Source organism: Octopus bimaculoides, chromosome Z (genome assembly GCF_046866305.1).
Source record: "Octopus bimaculoides isolate indiv1 chromosome Z, ASM4686630v1, whole genome shotgun sequence".
In the NCBI taxonomy this organism is placed as follows: Eukaryota; Metazoa; Mollusca; class Cephalopoda; order Octopoda; family Octopodidae; genus Octopus; species Octopus bimaculoides.
The window spans coordinates 40,011,275-40,035,244 of record NC_142944.1 but is presented as its reverse complement, the minus strand read 5'-3'; the positions used below and the strand labels follow the sequence as shown (position 1 = coordinate 40,035,244).

Here is a 23,970-nt window from a genome sequence, read left to right as displayed (position 1 = left end):
TTATATTTATAATTTATGCATTATTTTAAGTAATGCTTTATAGGATTTTTTTACAAAGATCTTGCAATACAGCCCGAAAAAGTTGTTTCCCTTGAATTATCTAACGTCCTGAAGAGGTTTTTTTTTAATATATATATATATTTTTTTTTTTTTTTTCTGTCCACAAGAGTGTGTGTACTTTCATATTTTGTAATCGATGGTGTCACACATAACACACCAGACTTTCACAACTGAACGCATGCAACAATCAATGAATGATTAACAGAGAAACTTAAAGTCGTATAAGTCTCTATACCTGTATCTATCTATATCTGTGTGTGTGTGTGTGTGTGTGTGTGTGTGTGATTGCATATAACAACAAAAATAGATAGAGAAAATCACATTTTTAATTGCTGAATTCACCATATAAAGTTGATAATTGCTTCTGTTATATCAACATATCTGGATATAGAAAATATTGAAAATAATATATCCAAAAATACATGTTAACAACGTTTTCAAGACAATCCAAAATAGTTAAATTCAAAGAGAACTAAGGAAATATTTCTAGTACTTGAACGCATACAAAATGAACATTAAGAAGAAGTATAATCTAAGAAAAGCTATTTTATGTATTCAACTCTTGGTGACATCAGTGGATAGCAAACAAATAAAAAATAAACATAAGAATTCTACATTATAAAAGAGCAATTATAATTAAGAAAAAGGAAGTGACATGTTAACCCTTTTGATACCATCCTGCCCAAAACGACCCCTGGTACTCTAATACAAATTCACTGTTTTAAAATGGTCTAAATTAAAACCTCCATCAAAATTTCATGTTAATTTGTATTCCAGACTCCAGTTTAATAATAAATTCTTCATTACTTTCAAATTTAATTGAAACAAAGGCAGTTTAAACAATAATACATGGAGCCAAATCAAACTGTTTTAAATAATATTTATATCTATCTATCTACCCCACCACATATATGTACATATATATATATATATATATATATATCATCATCATCATCATCATCGTTTAACGTCCGCTTTCCATGCTAGCATGGGTTGGACGATTTGACTGAGGACTGGTGAAACCGGATGGCAACACCAGGCTCCAGTCTAATTTGGCAGAGTTTCTACAGCTGGATGCCCTTCCTAACACCAACCACTCAGAGAGTGTAGTGGGTGCTTTTACGTGTCACCCGCACGAAAACGGCCACGCTCGAAATGGTGTCTTTTATGTGCCACCCGCACAAGCCAGTCCAGGGGCACTGGCAACGATCTCACTCGAAAATCCTACGGGAGCCAGTCAGGCGGTACTGGCAACGGCCACGCTCAAAATGGTGCATCTCATGTGCCACCGGCACAGGAACCAGTCCAGGGGCACTGGCAACGATCTTACTTGGCTTGCCGGGTCTTCTCACGCACAGCACATTTCCAAAGGTCTCGGTCAGTAGTCATTGCCTCGGTGAGGCCCAATGTACGAAGGTCTTGCCTCACCACCTCAGCCCAGGTCTTCCTGGGCCTACCTCTTCCACGGGTTCCCTCAACTGTTAGGGTGTGGCACTTTTTCACGCAGCTATCCTCATCCATTCTCACCACATGTCCATACCAGCGCAATCGTCTCTCTTGCACACCACAACTGATGCTTCTAATGTTCAGCTTTTCTCTCAAGATACTTACACTCTGACGGGTATTCACATTGATATTACACATCCAACGGAGCATACTGGCTTCATTCCTTGCGAGCTTACGTATGTCCTCAGCAGTTACAGCCCATGTTTCACTGCCATGTAGCATGGCTGTTTGTACGCATGCGTCATACAGTCTGCCTTTTACTCTGAGTGAGAGTCCCTTTGTCGCCAGTAGGGGTAAGAGCTCTCTAAACTTTGCCCAGGCTATTCTTATTCTAGCAGCTACACTTTCAGCGCACCCACCCGCCACTACTAACTTGGTCGCCCAGATAGCGGAAGCTATCGACTACCTCTAGTTTTTCACCCTGGAATGAGATAGAAGTTGTTTCCTGTTTGTTTACAGTCTTTATTGCACCTGAACATCTGCCACAAACAAAAACTAACTTGCCTTTGATGTTGCTGCACCTCTTATGTGTCCATAGCTTGCACCGGGTACATCTTATAGAGTTACTACCTACTCCTTTTCTACATACTGAGCAGGGCCATCTACCTGAAGGGGTTTGTGTTTTATCTACCTTCCTACTTATTAGGATTTTGGTTTTAGCTGGGTTGACTCTAAGGCCCTTCAATTCTAGACCTTGCTTCCACACCTGAAACTTCTCCTCTAGTTCTGATAGTGACTCCGCAATTAGGGCAAGGTCATCAGCATAGAGGAGCTCCCAGGGGCAACCTGTCTTGAACTCCTCTGTGATTGCCTGGAGGACTATGATAAATAAGAGGGGGCTGAGGACGGAACCTTGGTGGACCCCTACCTCTACCCGGAATTCATTGCTGTACTCATTTCCAACCCTCACCTTACTGGCAGCATCTCTGTACATGGCTCGCACAGCTCTCACTAACCATTCTTCTATCCCAAGTTTCCTCATTGACCACCAGATAAGGGATCGGGGGACCCTGTCAAAGGCTTTCTCCATGTCAACGAAAGCCAGGTACAGAGGTTTATCCTTAGCTAGGTATTTCTCTTGCAACTGTCTCACTAGAAATAAGGCATCAGTAGTGCTTTTACCTGGCACGAACCCAAACTGCATCTCATCTAAATTGATTCGCTCCCTAATTAGTTGGGCTATGACCCTCTCTGTAACTTTCATAACCTGATCTAACAGCTTGATGCCTCTGTAATTATTTGTATCTAAAGCGTCACCTTTACCTTTGTAGCAGTTGACTATGATGCTGCTACACCAGTCATTGGGTATGACTCCTTCGTGTATCACCTGGTTCGTAATACGGGTGACTAGGCTATAGCCAACACTGCCAGATATTTTGAGCATCTCTGCAGTGATTATATATATATATACATATATATACTACACTCCCGGAGTGGTTGGCATTAGGAAGGGCATCCAGCTGTAGAAACTCTGCCAAATCAGATTGGAGCTTGGTGTAGTCATCTGGTTCACCAGTCCTCAGTCAAATCGTCCAACCCATGCTAGCATGGAAAGCGGACGTTAAACGATGATGATAATGATGATGATGAAGTGAAGCATTTTAAGTGCTTCCTGAAATTTGTGGCATCATTTCATTGTAAAATTCCTATTAGAATTTAATAGAATTAATTCAGATGTAATTATATAAAACAATTTCTTCAAGGCATAGATCACATGTAGAATTATCAATATTGTACAATGGTGCATAACTAATAATGGACCACTTAAAATCATACTTAATGTTCCTATCTTTTAAATTCCAAATGCATTTACTAAGAACTGTAGAATTACCTTTCCTTCTATATTTAAATGAATGAGAATTATTATGAAATCTAGATTTCCAAATTGTAGCAGATAAGCCTGTGTAATGATACTTATGATCTCTTGTTATTACCTTACATTGATAGAATGACTGTATTTTAAGTTAAACTACGATTTTTCTAAAGGACCGACAATTTTTCTTTTTATAATTACATAGGCATTCACTTGTATTTGGTATTCATGGTTGGAAGAATACCTACTAGTCCTCCTCTCAGAATTAGGTGTTATAGCAGAATTATTATTATAGTTAATATTAACTTTATTATCAAAATTTAAATTACTTTTACTCAAAGAATTGTTTTTCATATGTTATATAATAAGCATAATTTTTCTAAAAATGTTTACAATATTTAATAAATAGATAACTAATTGTCATGATGTATAATGTCTATCTTTCAAATTGTCATAACAGAATTCTTATGTTTATTTTTTATTCTTTTATTATCCACTGATGTCACCAAGATTTGAATACATAAATAGCTTTTCTTAGATTATATTTCTTCTTAGTGTTCTTTTTGTACGCATTCATGTACTGGAAATATTTCCTTAGTTCACTTTGAATTTAACTAATTTTAGGTCACCTAAAAAACCTTGTGGTTTCGGATATATCAATTTCAATGATACTTTCTATATCTAAATACACAACAGAAACAAATGTCGGCTTTATATGGTGAATTCAACAATTAAACATGTGATTTTCTCTATCTGTATTTTTGTTGTCTAATGCTCTGAATTTCTTGGAATGATATTTGGATCTACTTGTCATACATGAGGAATTACCTTGGATGTGTATTCTACTTGCATTTATTGGTGTTTGATTGTTTAATATAGTTAATCAAATTCATTTAAAACTGAGTGGTTTATTGATATCTGCCTCAATTTTTTTAATCCTTTTTTATTATTATACATACATATATATATAGCCCACTTATATGTACCTTCCTTCATTGGACACTAAACTCCGCTTGCAAAGACCTGTTGAGGCAAGTGAAATCGAAATTGAATTAAATTTGACGACTGCCATCGTCGTCTCCTTCATTGGAAACGAAATTCAGCTTGCGAAGACCTATTGGGGCAAGCGAAAGCGAAACCGTCAATGGCACCTGTACCCAGCATAGCCTTCTTGGCACTTGTGCCAGATGGCACGTGTAAAGACATTCGAGCGAGATCGTTGCCTGTGCCGCCGAACTGGCTCCTGTGCAGGTGGCACATAAAATGCATTATTTTGAGCGTGTCCGTTGCCAGTACTGCCTGACTGGCCTTCGTGACGGTGGCACGTAAAAGCACCCACTACACTCTCGGAGTGGTTGGTGTTAGAAAGGGCATCCAGCTGTAGAAACTCTGCCAAATCAGATTGGAGCCAGGTGTAGCCATCTGGTTTCACCAGTCCTCAGTCAAATCGTCCAACCCATGCTAGCATGGAAAGCGGACGTTAAACGATGATGATGACGATGATGATATGCCACAGAATTGCCAGCAAAACTAGACACCAAGACTAATTAGATTACCTATGAACAAAAGACAATGCAGAATAACAAGACAGAGTTATAAGAAATTCACAATAAAGCATAACAAACGTGCATTCCCATTTTCACCTGCCAAACAGGTTTCTATACTTGAGCAGTGCTATTCAATTCAATGGTGTTAACAGCGTTAAAAATATAAAGGCTGCCTGGGAACTCAGAACCAGTGATAACTCATAGCTATGAAATAGTACTTATAACAAAGAAATTATTCCTAACAGGACATTGAGACAATACAACAAACATAGACTACTAGATACTTTGTTTCTCAATCAACATCACATCATAAAAACATCACACGAAAAACAAACACTAGTGGAACAGCATATTTCAATAAACAATGTTCTCAAACAATATACAAAGAAAAGGACAAGTTTAGATCAATACTTATGAAATATATTCAATACTATAAAATATATTAAGCAAATAAATTGCTTAAATTAAGCAATAAAATAAAGGGATCTTTTTTAAAACGGGGGCCACATTTTTCATTAATGTTTTACGTAGTGTTTTTGGTACCGAAAGACTTTCAAACTTCGTATACTTATCTATTTTGTGTTATAGAACAGAAAAATATTTTTGTATTCGAATTTATTTCATGTAAAAAATTGTCTTATTTCGATAATTTCAACCAATCACTGACAAGTATTCAGTTGTTTACCTTTACTCCTTTGGCTCATTAAGCGATGTAAAGCGTATTTAATCTCCATACCTTCGTTTTATTTGCTTTTTTCATTTTAAATTTGCTTTAACCCTAACCCTAACCCTAGGGTTAGGGTTAGGGTTAGGGTTAGAGTTAGGGTTAGGGTTAGGGTTAATTGTTTCAGAATCGTTTGTTTATGTAGTCGGCACTTAATGTATATCGGCTGAATGGACGTCAGTGATTGGTTGAAATTACAGAAATACGACAACTTTAACATGGAATAATTTATGGATTTCTTTTTTTTTAAGAAGACTAAAAGAAAAAGATGTTTTATATGACACATTCTACTAGTGTTCCAAGTTTCAAAGTGTTTCGTTAATGAAAAATGTGGCCCCCGTTTTAAAAAAGATCCAAATAAAGAATTAAAAAATTGTATATAAACCTCCTCGATCTGTAGAAAAGGTATAGGTAGAAACTCCATAAGATGTACCCAGCGTAAGCTATGGACACATAAGAGGTGCAGCAATATCAAAGGAAGATTAACCGGGAAGATAACTTTTGTGTGCGGCAGATGCACAGGGCCAATAAACACCACATGCTCAGAAAACAGACTCCATCACATGCCAGGGAGAGAAACTAGAAGTAGTTGATAGCTTCCGCTACCTAGATGACCAAGTCTGTAGTGGGGGTGGATGCTCAGAGAGTGTTGCCACTAGAATAAGAATAGCCTGGGCAAAGTTCAGAAAGCTTCTACCCCTACTGGTGACAAAGGGCCTCTCGCTCAGAGTGAAAGGTAGATTGTACGATGCATGTGTGAGAACTGCCATGCTTCACAGCAGTGAAACATGGGCCATGAATGCTGAAGACGTGTAGGCTCGAAAGAAATGACGCTAACATGATCCGCTGGATGTGTAATGTCAGATGTGGCGTGCAAGAGAGACATTTGCATTGGTATGGTCATGTACTACAGACAGACAAAGAGAGCTGCGTGAAGTGTCACTCCCAAACAATGGAAGGAATTCGGGGTAGAAGGAGACCCAAGAAGACATGGGATGAGATTTTGAAGCATGACCTTCGACCGTTGAGCCTCACAGAGGCAATGACAAAAGACCAAGACCTCTGGAGATATGCTATGACTGAAAAGACCTGGCAAATAAAGCGAGTTCACAGCTGTAACCTACACCAGCGTCGAATAACCAGCCCACTCAAAAGTACCTTGGATTGTAGGACAACATGCTCTGCTTGAGGAGACCTATTGAGTCAGGTACAAGAAAATCAAATAGAAATTGTAGTTGTGATCCCAGTGGTGGTGGCCCGTATAAAGCACCATCAGAACGTGGCCAATGCCAGATCAAACTGGAGCCCCGTGCAGCCTCCTGGCTTCCCAGACCCCAGTTGAACCAACAAACCCATGCCAGTATGGAAAACGGACATTAAACGATGATGATAATGATGATATATATATATGTATGTGTGTATATATATATATATATATAAATATATGTATGTGTGCATATCATCATCGTTTAACGTCCGCTTTCCATGCTAGCATGGGTTGGACGATTTGACTGAGGACTGGTGAAACCGGATGGCAACACCAGGCCCCAATCTAATTTGGCAGGGTTTCTACAGCTGGATGCCCTTCCTAACACCAACCACTCAGAGAGTGTAGTGGGTGCTTTTATGTGTCACCCGCACGAAAACGGCCACGCTCGAAATGGTGTCTTTTATGTGCCACCCGCACAAGAGCCAGTCCAGGGGCACTGGCAACGATCTCGCTTGAAAACCCTACAAAGTCCAGTCAGGCAGTACTGGCAACGGTCACGCTCAAAATGGTACATCTTATGTGCCACCCGCACAAGAGCCAGTCCAGGGGCACTGGCAACGATCTCACTTGGCTTGCCAGGTCTTCTCACGCACAGCACATTTCCAAAGGTCTTGGTCAGTAGTCATCGCCTCGGTGAGGCCCAATGTTCGAAGGTCTTGCCTCACCACCTCAGCCCAGGTCTTCCTGGGCCTACCTCTTCCACGGGTCCCCTCAACTGTTAGGGTGTGGCACTTTTTCACGCAGCTATCCTCATTCATTCTCACCACATGTCCAAACCAGCGCAATCGTCTCTCTTGCACACCACAACTGATGCTTCTTATGTTCAGCTTTTCTCTCAAGATACTTACACTCTGATAGGTATGCACATTGACATTACACATCCAGCGGAGCATACTGGCTTCATTCCTTGCGAGCTTACGCATGTCCTCAGCAGTCACAGCCCATGTTTCACTGTCATATATATATATATATCTATCAGGGGTTTGGACAAAATAATGGAAACACCTAGCATCATAGCATCATAATTTTGAAATATCTATAAAACCGTCAAAAGCTTGTTTATTTTCATGCTTTTTTATTTATTACTAGTGTTGCTTAATATGTTTTGCTAAAATTGCTGTTCCTTTTCAGATACCATCAGAAAAAGTAATTAAAATTCATTAAAATGACAGATATATCAGACGTTCAAAGAGGTCAAATTGTTGGTGCTCGTATGGCAGGTGCTAGCATTATGAAAACAGCTGAAATGTTTGGTGTATCAAGAAGTACTGTCTCGCATGTAATGACAGCCTTTGAGAAAGAAGGAAGAAACCTCCTCATTGAAACAAAACTCCGGAAGGAAACCAAAACTTTCAGATAGGGACCATCGGACTTTTACTCAAATTGTTAGAAAGGATCACAAAAGTACAGCTCCCAAAATTACTGCAGAGCTTAATGACCACCTCAAGAACCCAGTTTCCACAAGAGCTGTTCACTGGCAGCTGCACAAAACCGGATTTCATAGGAGGGCTGCAATCAGAAAACCACCACTTTCAAAAACAAACATTGCAAAGTGTTTAGAGAGGAGTAAAAGCCTACAGAATTGGTCCCTAGAGCAGTGGAAGAATGTTATTTTCCCACATGAGTCATCCTTTACCTTATTTTCGACCACCAGTCAAGTATACATGTGGAGACAGCCAAAAGAAGCATTTGACCCAGACTGCCTTTTTCCAACTATTAAACATTGAGGAGGATCGGTAATGATCTGGGAATACTATATCTTCGAAATCTGCCAGCTCAATGGTTTCCTTTCATGGCGGAATTAATAGTCAAGACTAATTAAGCATTTTATCTGATCAAATTCATCCTATGGTGGCTTCTGGAGGGAAACGCAATCTTTCAGGATGATAATACACAAATTCACACAGCTAAAGTTGTTACTGAATGGCACAAGGAACATTCTAGTGAAGTTGAACATCTTATCTGGCCACCTCAGTGCCCAGATCCCAATATTATTGAACATTTATGGTGCATTTTAGAAAAACAAGGAGTCAATATCCTCCACCATCATTACTATAAGAACTGGAGACTGTTTTAGCTGAAGAATGGACAAATATTCCTTTGGAAACAATTCAAACTTTGTACGAGTCCATACCTCATAGAATTCAAGCTGTAATTACTGCCAAAGGCGGTCGTACCCCATATTAAAATAAATGTTTGAAACTTTAAGGTGTTTCCATTATTTTGTCCGACTCCTGTATATATATTACATCATATGTAAACAAACATAAGTTTGTTTTTGAAGTACTGAAGTGTATAGCAGTACAAGTAGAAAGATATATTTTTTCAACACGTAAATACTGATAGAACAGCATACATAGGATAAAATCCTTACAGAGCAGAAAAATCTGTCAGCAACCAGCCATGAGGCTCGAACTCACATCAAACTATTCCAAGTTGAGTTTATAAATTCTTTCCAATTTGCTATTTTTTTACTATAGTCTCACTGTATAAAGATCAATTCTTTTGCCTTGGCAAAGTTGCAAGTTGTCTTTCCACCTGTGTCAGCCACTCTGCACTTTCTTCATGTCTTGCCGGCCTGTTCCACAGTTCTCCCACAAATATTTTACTTTCTTCTACATCAGGAACTAGTTCCTGATGTTGCTCGTCTCTATTTCTTCAAAAGGATGCCTTCTATTTGATTGGAACAGTCTATTCTGTTCAAAACTTTTGCATCTACCATCATATCTTTTCAATTTAGGCTTTAATGCTGTCACCCTTTGTAACAATTCCTCATGTACTGTTTGCTTTCTCCTTTCTTCTAATTTGCACTGTCCATTCAATTTTCTAATTACTACCTCATGCTTAAGCTCTCCTTTCATTATCCTATTCTTCTTCTTCGTCCTTCCTAAATGATCTCTATACTAATTACTTACTCATCCCCCAACCACACTTTTACTTACTTTTTGTTTCCTCCTGCTATAAGCAAAAAAATAAGAATGTCTGGAAGACACACAATGTGAAGGCACACCTTTGATGCAAGTCTGGTAAAGTACTACTCTGTCTACAACTGCAAACATTATGTAAATTTCACTTTGAATTTTTGTGTAAACTGTCACTGCAAGCAGAGTTGTTACAGACACAATTGAAACAAATCATTAGGGGGATTTCCTTGTCTTATTTGGATTATATACACACACACACACACACACACATACAATTGGTTTCTTTCAGTTTCCATTTACCAAATCAACTTACAAAGTTTGGTCGGGTGGCCTGGAACTATAGTAGAAGACACATGCCCAAGATACCATGCAATGGTACTGAATTTGGAATGGTACTTCCCAACCATGAAATTGGGAAGCAAACTTCTTACAACACAGCCACACTTAACCAGAACTTTGTATCATAGGGCAGTTTCAAAAGGGTGAAACCAGACAAAGGATTCAGTCTAACACCCAAGAATAGGAAAAGGCTTCTTCACAGTTTCCATCTACCAAATTTCACTCACAAGGCTTTAATCAACATAAAGAATTAGCACACACTGGAATTGAACATAAAACACATAAATCATCATCATCATCATCGTTTAACGTCCGCTTTCCATGCTAGCATGGGTTGGATGACTTGACTGAGGACTGGTGAAACCGGATGGCAACACCAGGATCCAATCTAAATTTGGCAGAGTTTCTACAGCTGGATGCCCTTCCTGATGCCAACCACTCAGAGAGTGTAGTAGGTGCTTTTACGTGTCACCTGCACAAAGGCCAGTCAGGCGATACTGGCAACGGCCACGCTCGAAATGGTGTCTTTTATGTGCCACCCGCACAAGCCAGTCCAGGGGCACTGGCAACGATCTCCAGAAAAAAACTTTGAAACCACACTACTGTACTTGTACCCACCTGGTTATTCTATCTGCTATAAAAAGACAAGTGAAATGTTTCTCAAATCACATCCTACTGTCTTCAAAAGGTACAGACATAACAGATAACAGAGTACACTATCTTATTCTCGGCTTTAAAACCAGCTCTACAATTTTCTTGTCCATACATGAGGTCTGTGAAAACATTGGAAGTGTGAAATAATCTCCAGAACTAAGCATAACTCATGTGTCTTGTATACCTGACATACAGTTGGCAAATATCGTCAATGGATGTTGTGATAGTGATTTAATACATTCATAGTTACTTCCCTTGTTGATTGCTTCTGTCAAACTTCACATTTCTAGAAGTGTTCTTATATTTTTAAGTACTTGCATGTACTTATTTCATTGGAAGTACTTGCACATACTTTTTCTTTTCTACTCTAGGCACAAGGCCCGGGATTTTGGGGGAGGGGGGGCCAGTCGATTAGATCGAACCAGTATGCAACTGGTACTTAACTTATCGACCCCGAAAGGATAAAAGGCAAAGTCAACCTCGGCAGAATTTGAACTCAGAATGTAAAGACAGACGAAATACCGCTTAGCATTTCGCCTGGCGTGCTAACATTTCTGCCAGCTCACCACCTTACTTGCATGTACTTTTTGAGTATTTGCATAATATCTATTTTTTACACTCAAAGCAATTTGGTATTATGTGTATTAAGAGAAATCATACTGTCACAGTCAGGTCAGGGATTTTCTCGCAGGAGACCTGCTACAGGTACCATGTACTAAAATCAGAATAAAGTAACACTATGGCTTCGTCTAAAGGGAGAACTCACGCATATTCAGGAAGACTTTCAGTAGTGTTATGAATGCATTGAAAAGCATTCAGTGTCATCAATGCACTGAAAAACATTGATGTGTGACAATTGTCATTGTGATGACAATTATCACACATCCAATTTTACTTCATAATCATTGTTATAACATCAACTTTTTCATACTTACAGGAGTCGAAAAGAGTTTATTGAAATATATTTTCTACAGCCAAATACCCTTCCTATCACCAACCCTCACCTGTTTCCAAGTAAGGTAATATTTCCCCATAGCTAGACATGTCTTCATGGAAAAGGAATTACATTGTTTGTATGACAGGGACATTTATTTACAACTATCACACAATGCCAAGACACAAACACACACATCCACATGCATGTGCATACACACACAATGGTTTTCCTTCAGTTTCAATCAATTAAATGCACTCACAAGGTTTAGTAAGCCCAAGGCTATAGTAGAAGACACTTTCCCAAGGTACAATGCAGTGGGCAAAATCCAAAACCATGTGGTGGGGAAGTAAATTTCCTACCACACAACCATTCACAATTTTTAAGTATGTCAAAATTATATCAAACTATTAAATAAAGAGAAGCTTTCTGAAACAATGTTTCTCTAATAATCATCCTAATCTAGCTGACAAAGGACAATCATTTCAAGTAGAAACATGACATAACCAGAATGGGCAGATGTGTCCACTGCAAAACAGTCCAGCCTATGCCATAATGGAAACCATACGAGAAATGAAGAGTTGTGGAACAAAAAAAAAAAACTGAAAGTGAATTGTTACAAATATTTTTGAGAATGTAAGTAAGAGGTTTACAATGCTGGAAGCATATAACAACAATGGTATGAGTCAGACCAGAACAATTTTGTTTTGCTACATAGCTGCAACCATGACTGTGTGGTTATGAAGCTTACTTTCCAACCATGTGATCTCAGGTTCAATACCACTGCATGACAACTTGGGCAAGTCTCTTCTGCTATAGCTTCGTACCTATCAAAACCTTGTGAATGAATTTGGTAGAAGGAAACTGTAAGGAACCCATTATATGTGTGTGTGTGTGTGTGTGTCCTTATCTTGATATCAATTGAGGGTTGTAAGTGAGTCAGTTTTCTATGTAATATTGTTATTTCAAATCTTCCATGAAATATTATCATGGAAACAAGTGAGGATTGGTAGCAGGAAGAGTGTCCAGTTGTAGAAAATCTGCTTCAACAAATTCTGTTTGAACCATGTGAGCATGAAAAAGCAGAGATTAAAACAATAAGGATATGATGATGAATTATATCCAGATTTCACTCATTTTAGTAAGATTATCAACTTAACTGAAATCCCTTTAGAATTCCAGATCAGTTCCAAACAAGATATAAGACGTATTTATAGAATATATAAATGACTCCATAGCAAAAGATATTTTTTGCAACTTCTTCTCCAACAAAATTCTGGTGTTCAATTGTGAAGTCTTATCTAGCTATGTCTAGAAATTGTGGAGAGCCTTTTGCTGTTACCATCAACTACCATTGTAAACAAGTCTCTCTGAGACTGTACCGAGAACTGAGTTACTTGTTGGAATGAATCAAGCTCATTCATTTCATTAAAATGTAACATTAAATTAAATTTAATTACTAACAAATAACATGTCTATTGCTCATTGTACGATATCCATACATTTTGCAGTACATTTCTCATGGAAGGGTATGTTAAAATTATCAGGCAGGACAATACACCTGATCTAACATTGTACTTCAGTTTGTAAACAAAATTTTATTTCTAACAAACTGAGCATATATAGACTGTCTCTTTGGTTAGTGACAACAGAAGATGGTGTTTGTTAACAAAGATCAAACTTCCTCTAAACATGTAAATTAACTTTGAGAGATAATTCTAAATTTTCTGAAATTATCTCCTCTTCTCTTTGAAACTTGCTAACAATTACTACTAGGTTTTTGTTTCCTTTCTCTAAAAGGTTTAGATGAAAAAATCATGCTACTGAGAGGATAAATTTAATAAAATATCTAATTGGCATGAGAGAAGGGTCTTTAACATATTGGTGATACACAAGTAATGAATCCTTTCAGTAAACATCTTGTAAATGATATTCCATCACAGCTGTCGTATTTTTTCTGTATGTCAGGTATGGCTCTGTGGTTAAACTTGCTTCCCAACCATGCAATTTTGGGTTCAGTCTCATGGTGCAGTACTAAGTGTCTTCTACTAATTCTGCAGTGTGAAAACTGCAGGATTAATAGAATAAATTTGAAGAATGTAGTATTCCTAGAAATAAGGGATTTAAGACTGGAGGCCCATGGGAACTACTATATGTTGACGGTCTTCCCATCTTAACAGAATCTACAACAGAACTGGAAAAAAAATTCCAAGTGTGGAAACAAAACCTGGGATCAAAGGGGCTTAAAGTTAACTTAGCAAAGACTAAGGTCCTAGTAAGCAAGAAATCAGATAGGTACCTATCCTCTTCAAGTAAATGGCCCTGCTTGATATGTAGGAAGTGTAGGCAGGAATTCTATTCAATGTGCAAACTATAGACAAGACAAATAAGAGTTGCAGTGGAATAGAAAGAAGGTTAAGAAGAGAAAATAGTATTTGTATGTGGAAGATGTACAAGAGCCATGAAGACTAAAGATACAGGGAAACTGATTTCCACAAATATCCTAGAGGCTCTCTAGAAGTAGATAATTTTTGCTGTTAAGAGGACATAATAAGCAGTGGAAGAGGACGTACCAAAGGTATAATTGCTAGAATAAGAATAGGAGGGGCCACAACCAAACAAAATCAATCGAATGACGAATCACAGGCCTATCACTAGAATTCGTGGCTATCTTTCGATATGATGTGAGGAAATGCCAAGTGAAAAGCACGTGGGTTTTGTTTATGACGTGTATGCTAAAGTATATTTATATACTTTATTCCTAAATGAGAATGAACTATAATTATAATAAATCGCATATTTCTGTGTACCAGACCTGTGGCTGTTATTTTTAGGTGAGGGATTCATTTGCCTTCATTGCCCGTTTGTTGTTTCAGTAGAAATCTACGGAAGTACAATCGCACAAAATGCAACAAATATGGACGACTTGTTCCGAAACACCCCCGAATGGGGAACGGTCCTCAAAAATAACCCCCAATTGTTTTCCCCAAAAATTCTTCTGCTCTCGGAATCTACATATTCTGAGGTATATTTGTAGAGAATTTCATTAAAAAATGTCCATTTTATTGAAAGTTAAGACGAATTGAAGTGGACGCCGGTGAATTTTCCGAAATTCCCCACCCGCGTCCTCCTAAAACACTTTTCCCTAAAAGTTTTGTATATTCGGAATCTACATGATATAACATACATTCGTCGAAAGTTCCATCAAAATATAACCATTTTTCTGAAAGTTAAGATCATCCAAAGTCGGCGGGAGGGGGACAGAAATCTGTAGTTATGCCGGATATCGGTCCCTAGCAACACAATATGCAAAACCGATGCTAGAAAGAGCAGCCAAAATCTCATGACACATTTGATGACATGATTCTAGGAGGAGTATATGAGGAAAACGGAGTGGGCACGGCTGGAATGTCTTTGATCAAAAGACTACTCTACCAGGGTTGACTTGGAAGAGTCACAAAACAAGAACAAAATATCTGAATAACAATGAATAATAGTTTCTCTATTAGACACGTGTTACCGTTAATAATTAAATGGGACATTAAAAAAATAGGAGGGATTCGATATTTAAGGCTGTTAATAATATTTTTTTTTCTTTTTCTACTCACCTCAGTGGTACTGGCTGTATTAGTGTTTAAATCAGCTTTTTTCTTAGATTTCTTCTTAGATGGAACGTTGACAGAAGTCATGCTTGCCAACCAAAACAAAATGTTCACGGTACGAACACCGCATGAACATAAGGTCCGCATCAACAATAACAGCCGCACCAAATAATGATATAATAAACAAAATTCAATATTCAATATTTATTTTTTATTAATCATTATATAGCTGATTTTTAATTATTGAAGATTAATTCAAATTAATTAATAGTTTTGTTAGTGTCAGCATTTCCACTGAGTTTTAAATCGAAGTTATTTGTGAGAATATAGATTTGGGATTTTGTGTATATTTCGTTTTGCAGAAATGTTAAAAAAAAAAGGAAGGAAGAAAGCTCCAAAATAAAATTATTGCAGAATCCAAAGTCGAAACAAATATATAATAGTATTAATAAAAAAAAAAACAGGAACATATCTAGGGTGATATACACTCCGTCGCTCTGTTTAAAGCTAAAAAAAAAATTTCAGCATGCCCACGCACCTGATAGTCGAAGAGAAAAGACTAATCTATGTCACTTTCAAAGTAAATAATCAATAGATATATTGTGTTGTTGAAGTACAACAACAAAACCAGACTTTCACAAAGCTTCTATGTAGTGGTTTGCACCTGCAAGAAATAACAGCCAAATTCCCCCAAAAGTCACTTTTCAAAAGAGAAAGAGTTATCGCCAATTTTTAATATCAATTCTAAATACATATTTTATGTTGGCGTATGCTATATTTGACTATAAAGTCCTGAAAATACAAATTACAGAAAAGAGATAAAAGCTCCATATACCAGAATATCTTTGATCCCTATCATCATAGGGCTGTTGAATTAGAGATAAGCAGGGCCCGGCAAATATAAAATTACCCCTAAATATTCCTTCCCCCTCCCAAAACTCTTAACACTCCTTCCAACTGTGTTCATCACTCACTGCATTTCCTCTGTCTCCATCTCTATCCCCCAGTCTCCTTTCGCACTCACCTGTCCAATCCTCAGGACCACTTCTCTAATATTCACCTTCCTATCACTTGAGGGTATGCCCTGACACATCTTTACCATAATTTTCTCTCTTTTCTATCAGGAGTAACCATGTATGCATCTTCTCTACTGCAATATACTTGTATCTGTCCTTAAGGCATAAACACCTCTCAATAATATATACAAGTGGTTGGTGTAAAGAAGGGCATCCAGCTGTAGAGACCATACCAAAGCAGATGTTGGAGCTTGATGCATCCCTCTGACTCAGGGGCTTTCAAACTGTGGTCTGCGGACCATGGGGGTCCGCAAGGACAAGACAGGGTGTCCGTGGACAGCAAATACTTTTTATGGGCAATTTGATTTTATATATGTTTTTTAATCGAAATCTTTTAATTGACAATAAACCTATTTGTTAAATACTGTTAAATAAATAAATGTAAAAATATATGTTATTTTAAGCAAATATTTATGTATAAATTTCATAAGTGTTTATAAGGGGGTCCCTAAGGTAAAGCCTAAAATATAAAGGGGTCCGCAAGTCAAAAAGTTTGAAAACCCCTGCTCTGACTCACCAGTTTCCAGTCAAACCATCCAATCCATATCACATAAAACTGTGGGGATGAGATGAGCCGGAGGGAAAGGGCTGTGAAGTCGATGATCAAGGGGCTTGACCAGAACAGGAAGGGTAAGAGAGGAAGTGAGAGAAGGAAGACCAGGGTCATCCTCTTTTACCTTGGGCACTCATGACGAATAGATGTGATCCTCTGAAACTTCTGCATCTGACTGTGGTGCATTTCCCAATTTATAGTCATTCTTTGGCAGAAAATTCATGGAAAATTCCATATATCATACAATTGCAGATGAAATACTATTGGCTAGAAATCAGAGTAAGTCACCTGATATGCTGTGATCCATTTTTTGCTACTGAGTTGATGCAGATAAGCCACAGCATCACCATCATCATCATCATTTAGCGTCCACTTTCCATGTTGGCATGGGTTGAACAGTTTGACAGGAACTAGTTACGTAGATGACTGCACCAGGCATCAGTGTCTGTTTTAGCATGGTTTTTACAGCTGGATGCCCTTCCTAACATCAACCACCTTGCAGATTGGACCGAGTGCTCTTTAAGTGGCACCAACACAAGCAAAGTCAGTTTTGGCATGGTTTTTACAGTTTGATGTTCTTCTAAATGCCAATCACATTACAGTGTAGACTAGATTTTTTCACCAGCACTGGCAAGGTCACTGAGTAACTAACTTGCAAGACAAAGATCTTTTGAGAGGGGAGCATTGGAGGAGGTGATCTTGTGCCAGGTGATGAAAGGTTAGAGTGTGACACAGACAGAAGCAAGTGTCTTACTATAGAAGAGATATATGGTTACCCAGTCAGAGGAGGTACATGGTTACCCTTTCAATCTGAGAAAGAATCTTTTTTGTTGCCAACAGAGGTAATAACTCTACAAATTTTCTCCATCCAATTCTTATTCTAGAAACAATACTTTCAGAACATCCTCCACCATTGCTAATTTGGTCACCTCATTCTTAAATAAAAATTAGTGCAAATAACATATTTTTTTACATATTAGTTGGCAGATATAAGCACCAATCAGCAAACAATGTGTTTGCTGAAAGTATAAACAAAGTCAGTGGCTTTGGTTAATCTCAGAGTTCTGGCTGCTACAGGCTGGCAAGATGCAACATGTCAAAACACTGGTGTCCACCAATGAGGCAAATGTGTTGAACGCATTGTCATCATAAAATGGATAAGTTATTTTCCTGACATACATTACAGTACCTAGCACTGAATCTACCTATACATTAAGAATAAATATATAAATAACAGGCAGTCAGAGTCAAAATCCCATGATACAGTTGCAAATACAGCAATGAAAAATATTTCTGGAATAAATAAATAAATAGATAAATGAGTGGTAATTGAACTGGTGAGTGTGTTATATTAAGGCACTATAGCTGTCCCCAGACACAACGAAATATAAATAACCATTCCACAACTATACAGTTGAGATGAAAGTTGAAATACAAAGATCCTATAATGTAATCTATTTATAATGAATTTTTAGTTTCATACTTTATTCCAGTAAATATTGTATTTACATGCGCAGAACCTTATATTTTTTCCCCTATAAAATCACTTTAAAATATATTTCAATAAGTAAATGATGAAACATACTAGGTTTTTTTTCCACAAAATATATTCTTTTGTGTCCCACTACACTCTTGGAGTGGTTGGTGTTAGGAAGGGCATCCAACTGTAGAAACTCTGCCAAATCAAATTGGAGCCTGGTGTTGCCATCTGGTTTGCCAGTCCTCAGTCAATTCATCCAACCCATACTAGCATGGAAAGCGGACGTTAAACAATGATGATGATGATGATGATGATGATGATGATGATATCGGCTAATACAGTAATTAACAGCTTGGGATCTAAATAAAAGTAGTTGTCTCAAAAAAAAACAGTGGTCAGTGTGAGCACAGGGAGGTCAACAAACAATTCAATTTCCCGTCAATTCAATTCAATTTCCCTCCTTGGTCAGGATAATACCTACACCATGAATATGCTAGTCTTCATGCCCAGAGTAAAGAACAGTCATCCCACCACAATCAAATCACCCCTGTCCAGCCCACCTCTTCTCATTGGCAGCCATCACATCTAGGTGATCATCATCGTTTAACGTCCGCTTTCCATGCTAGCATGGGTTGGACAATTTGACTGAGGACTGGTTAAACTGGATGGCAACACCAGGCTCCAATCTGATTTGGCAGAGTTTCTACAGCTGGATGCCCTTCCTAATGCCAACCACTCCGAGAGTGTAGTGAGTGCTTTTATGTGCCACCGGCACGAAGGCCAGTCAGGTGGTACTGGCAACGACCACGCTCAAAATGGTGTATTTTACGTGCCACCTGCACAGGAGCCAGTTCGGCGGCACTGGCAACGATCTCGCTCAAATATAGTTTATCATTTTATTCAGTGCCTGGTCCATTTGCCCTGCTTGAAATAAGGTTTGAACATTTCAAAGGCCTACTTTGGTTATATTTTTGGCATTAAAGATCTGGCTCATGGGAGCTTGAGCTTCCTTACGAATTTCACCCAAATTTGACATACTCTCATCTATAGATGATCTACCATCCCTTCTCTGCCTCTGTGTATGGCTGTTATTGTGACTTGTCATTTCCATTGCAGGTGTTTTTTTTATGAGGTGGGGTTGCTAGCCCTATGCTCAATCCTAAAAAGAACCAGTGCCCTCATGAACCAGAGCTCTCACGAACCACACCTCTCGTGAACCAGAGCTGACTAGTTCCGGGTGTGGATGGTAGAGTGTTCCCTCAGATATAAGAAGACACAGGTCTGATAAATAAGCAGTTGTGGACCAACAGCTGCAGCCATCGTCAGGGCTCAGTGGACCATTTTGTGGCAGCAACAGGCCTACAAAAGCTGCTAAAGCTTTATGATAGTACTGTGATAAGGTGGCAAAAGGTTGCTTTTAAATGTTGTTGTTGTTGTTGGCACTCTGTCGCTTATGACGTCGAGGGTTCCAGCTGATCCGATCAACGGAACAGCCTGCTCGTGAAATTAACGTGCAAGTGGCTGAGCACTCCACAGACACGTGTACCCTTAACGTAGTTCTTGGGGATATTCAGCATGACACAGTGTGACAAGGCTGACCCTTTGAATTATAGGCACAACAGAAACAGGAAGAAAGAGTGAGAGAAAGTTGTGGTGAAAGAGTACAGCAGGGTTCGCCACCATCCCCTGCCAGAGCCTCGTGGAGCTTTAGGTGTTTTTGCTCAATAAACACTCACAACGCTCTAACCACTGGGCCATTGCGCCTCCATGCTTTTAAATAAGCCTTGCCAAATAGGGCAGATGATGCTCTCAGCTGCATGGAAGCAGGCCATCTAGGAGGAGGCAAATTCCAACTACAAATTTATCACAATTAGCTCCCTGGTTGGATATTTTCCATACCATAAATTAAATTATGTAGACAATGAAATGGTATTCTGAAGACCATATACTCTTCGGTGTTTATTGAGTAATCTACAAAGAAGAGGCATGATTGGAACCTTCTTCAGAGATAACTCAACAAACTCAGAATGAATGGCACCTTCTTCTCCAAAGAAGGTGCCAATTGTGCCTACCACTTAATACTACCACTATGGTTAACTAAATCTGTATTGTCTTTCTCATTTCGTAATCCTTGGATAACCATGTCACAGAAATGTTGGATACCTGGGAATCTGCACCTGATCAAGAGGTGGTCTTCATTATTAATCATGTTGTTTTAATAACTCATATGCTTATCTTCCACTCCCTTCATCCGAGGGCTCTATATTATGTGACACATCCACAGGTTCTCCTAGGCCTTTAGTACCTACGAACCATGAACGTTCTGTGTTTGATGCCCTTCATTCTTTGTCACATCCGGGCATCTCAGCAACAGTAAAGCTTATCACTGCTCGGTTTTTCTGGCCCAATATGCGGCGATCAATTGCCACTTGGGCACGCTCCTGCATGAAGTGCCAGAGTGCGAAGGTCCATAGGCACGTTCGTGCCCCTCTTGGACAATTTCCTTCTCCTGAAGCCCGTTTCCGTCACGTCCATCTTGATTTGGTTGGACCGTTACCAGTGTGTCGCGGGTTCTCATACCTGTTAACTTGTGTTGACCGTTTCTCACGTTGGCCAGAAGCCATTCCTATAGCAGATATTACTTCTGAGACTGTTGCCCAGGCTTTCGTTTCTGGGTGGGTGTCGAGGTTCGAAGTACCGATCAGTTTGACCACAGATCGTGGCCGGCAATTTGAGGCCGCGCTTTTTCATAACCTATCACGAATCCTGGGGGTGCATCGTATACGCACCACCAGCTACCATCCCGCTTCTAATGGGATGGTTGAGCGGTTTCATCGACAACTTAAGGCCGCCTTGCGCGCCTCGCCCAACCCGCAGTTTTGGGTTGAAATTCTTCCGGTTGTCCTCCTTGGATGCCGGACTGCGGTAAAAGCTGACCTGGGTTACTCCTCGGCAGAGCTTCTTTACGGCACCACGTTGACGTTGCCAGGTGCGATGGTGGTACCAGACTCATCACAACCACCACACCCAGAGTCCTATGTTACTCGGTTGCGAGAGTATTTCTCCAATCTTCCATCTATGGGCCCCAGACAACAGTCACCTCCCTTTCGAGTGCCAGCAGACATTGAGTCTTGGTCTCATGTGTTTATTAGGGATGATTCTGTCAAAGGACCCCTTGTTTCTCCTTACAAAGGACCCTATCGTGTGCTTTCTCGCACTCCAAAGTTTTTCAAGGTCGACGCTAATGGTCGTACAGAAATTGTGTCTGTCGACCGTCTGAAAAAAGCGTACCTTGACAAACCTTCAACTCCCGTGGACGACATGCCCGTGTTTCAAATGCCACACACACCACTATCACCACATACATTGTCAACGCCTTTACCAATGCATACACCAACATCAGCACCATCACTATCACACATACCAATGATTACACCACCTTCGTCGTTGCAAAGGAACCCTAGCGAACCTTATGTCACTAGATTTGGCAGGACGGTGCATTGGCCCAAGAAATTGGAAAGAACTATTTACGTTTGATTTATTGTGTTTTTACTGGACAATTTCAGTTTTTTTTTTTTTATTGAACATTTTTCTTCCATTCAGGAAAAAAAAACTATGTATCCGGTTCGTAAAGAGTTACACAAGACTATAGTATGTCCATACGCGGGAGGTTGTGGTCAGTGGCAGAGCTATAGTTGAGCATCGATGCCAGTTTCGACCTGTTACCTGGTATTAAATATCCAAATCGGCTAGCTCTGACTGTTGTGTGTGAGTGGATAAATCCCACTCATACAGTGAAGATAAAACCGAGTGTTCTGATATATATTTGTGCCGCATTTTCTGCATGGTTTTCGATGGCCATCTAGCCTCAGACGTCCCTCCAAAATTTTTTAATTTCGTGTTTCACACTCAAGGGGGAGCCATTGTAGTGACGTCACATTGGCGCCAAAAGGCAGGCGCCATTACTGAATCCTTAACCACGCATGCGTGGGTTTAAACATCGAAGCGTTCCTGCTTCGATTCTCTCTCTTACCAAGGCAGACAGCGACCAAGCAAGACGTCTAAGCAAGCTCTCCCATTTGAATGTGGTTGAACCAAGTTGTCTTTATAACGACACCAGCACGAAGAACCATACAACTACATTTCAGGCTACTCTAAAACCGTACAATTAGATGCTGTTTACCTTTTCCACCGAACAATAAATATTTGTTGTTGTTGATCAGTTTGGAGTTTTTGTGTTCGGTCCTCTTCCAATTTAATGTAGGAGAGTTAGGTGTATATCTAAAGATATATAACCCACTCTCCTAAATACTTTTTCCATTCCTTTCCATCACACACGCACTGCTGCCACTACCACCCCCTCTCACATATACGTAGGTATGCATGTATGTTTGTATATATGTATGCGTCTGTGCATCTCCATTTGTCTTTGTTCCCCAACACATTCACTCACTAGTTGCCAGCTTGACAACAACCAGCATCAAGCCAACAAGACCTTGACACTGGTTTTCACCATTTGACAACCGGTGTTGGCTTGCTTACATCTCCATAACTTAGTGTTTTGGTAAAAGAGGTTGATAAAATAAATACTAAGCTTAAAAATAAGTACTGGGTTCAACATGTTTGACTAAAACCTTCAAGTCAGCGCTCCAGTATGGTCACACAGTAAACTGGACCCATCATGTACCTATGTGGAAAGCATTACATTGAGTTTGTTTATAATCACCACACTCTACCAACATTACTTTTGTGCCACCAACAACCACTCTTAGTTCTTTATTGCCCACAAGGGGATAAACATAGAGGGTACAAACAAGGACAGACAAAGGGATTAAGTTGATAAGATCGACCCCTGTGCGTAACTGGTACTTAATTTATCGACTCCGAAAGGATGAAAGGCAAAATCGACCTCGGCAGAATTTGAACTCAGAATGTAAAGATGGACGAAATGCTGCTAAGCATTTCGCCTGGCGTGCTAACATTTCTGCCAGCTTGCTGCCTTCAACCACTCTTACTTTTACCCTTCTCCCAGATGGACTGCTTCCACACAGCTGAGAGCGTCTGCCCTATTTTGCAAGGTTTATTTAAAGGCAACTTTTTTGCCACCTTATCACAGTACTATCATAAAGCTTTAGCAGCTTTAGCTGCTACAGAATGGTCCACTGCGCCCTGATAATGGCTGCAGCTGTTGGTTCACAACTTCTTATTCATCAGACCAGCTTATCATCAATAAGCAAATGTGTAGATGCCACCACTGTCTCTCTTCCATTACCCTCTTTTTCCTCTGTTCTCTTTTTTTTTTGCTTCATATTTACACTCATTTTGCACACTCAACCTAGTGCTTCTGTAAGTTGATCTCGATCTCTCTCTCACTAATTCTCATTTACCTTCATAGGTATGTTATCTTGCATAAACAAAGATGCCTATGGGATAGTAAGGATTCTTAGGTTGGTTGGACATAAAGCAGCCTCATCAATATTGGCATCAC

General features: G+C 39.3%; 1 protein-coding gene across 1 annotated transcript in view; it reads right to left on the bottom strand.

Moving 5' to 3' along the window:
* The window catches only part of LOC106874314 (nucleolar complex protein 4 homolog), a 66,637-nt gene extending 51,094 nt beyond the window's left edge, over positions 1-15,543 (bottom strand). The window contains exon 1 of the mRNA XM_014922001.3: positions 15,380-15,543. Within this exon, the coding sequence (XP_014777487.3) occupies positions 15,380-15,520 (141 nt within the window). The 5' untranslated portion in view covers positions 15,521-15,543. The remainder of the gene's footprint in view (positions 1-15,379) is intronic.
* Between the last annotated feature and the right edge of the window lie 8,427 nt (positions 15,544-23,970).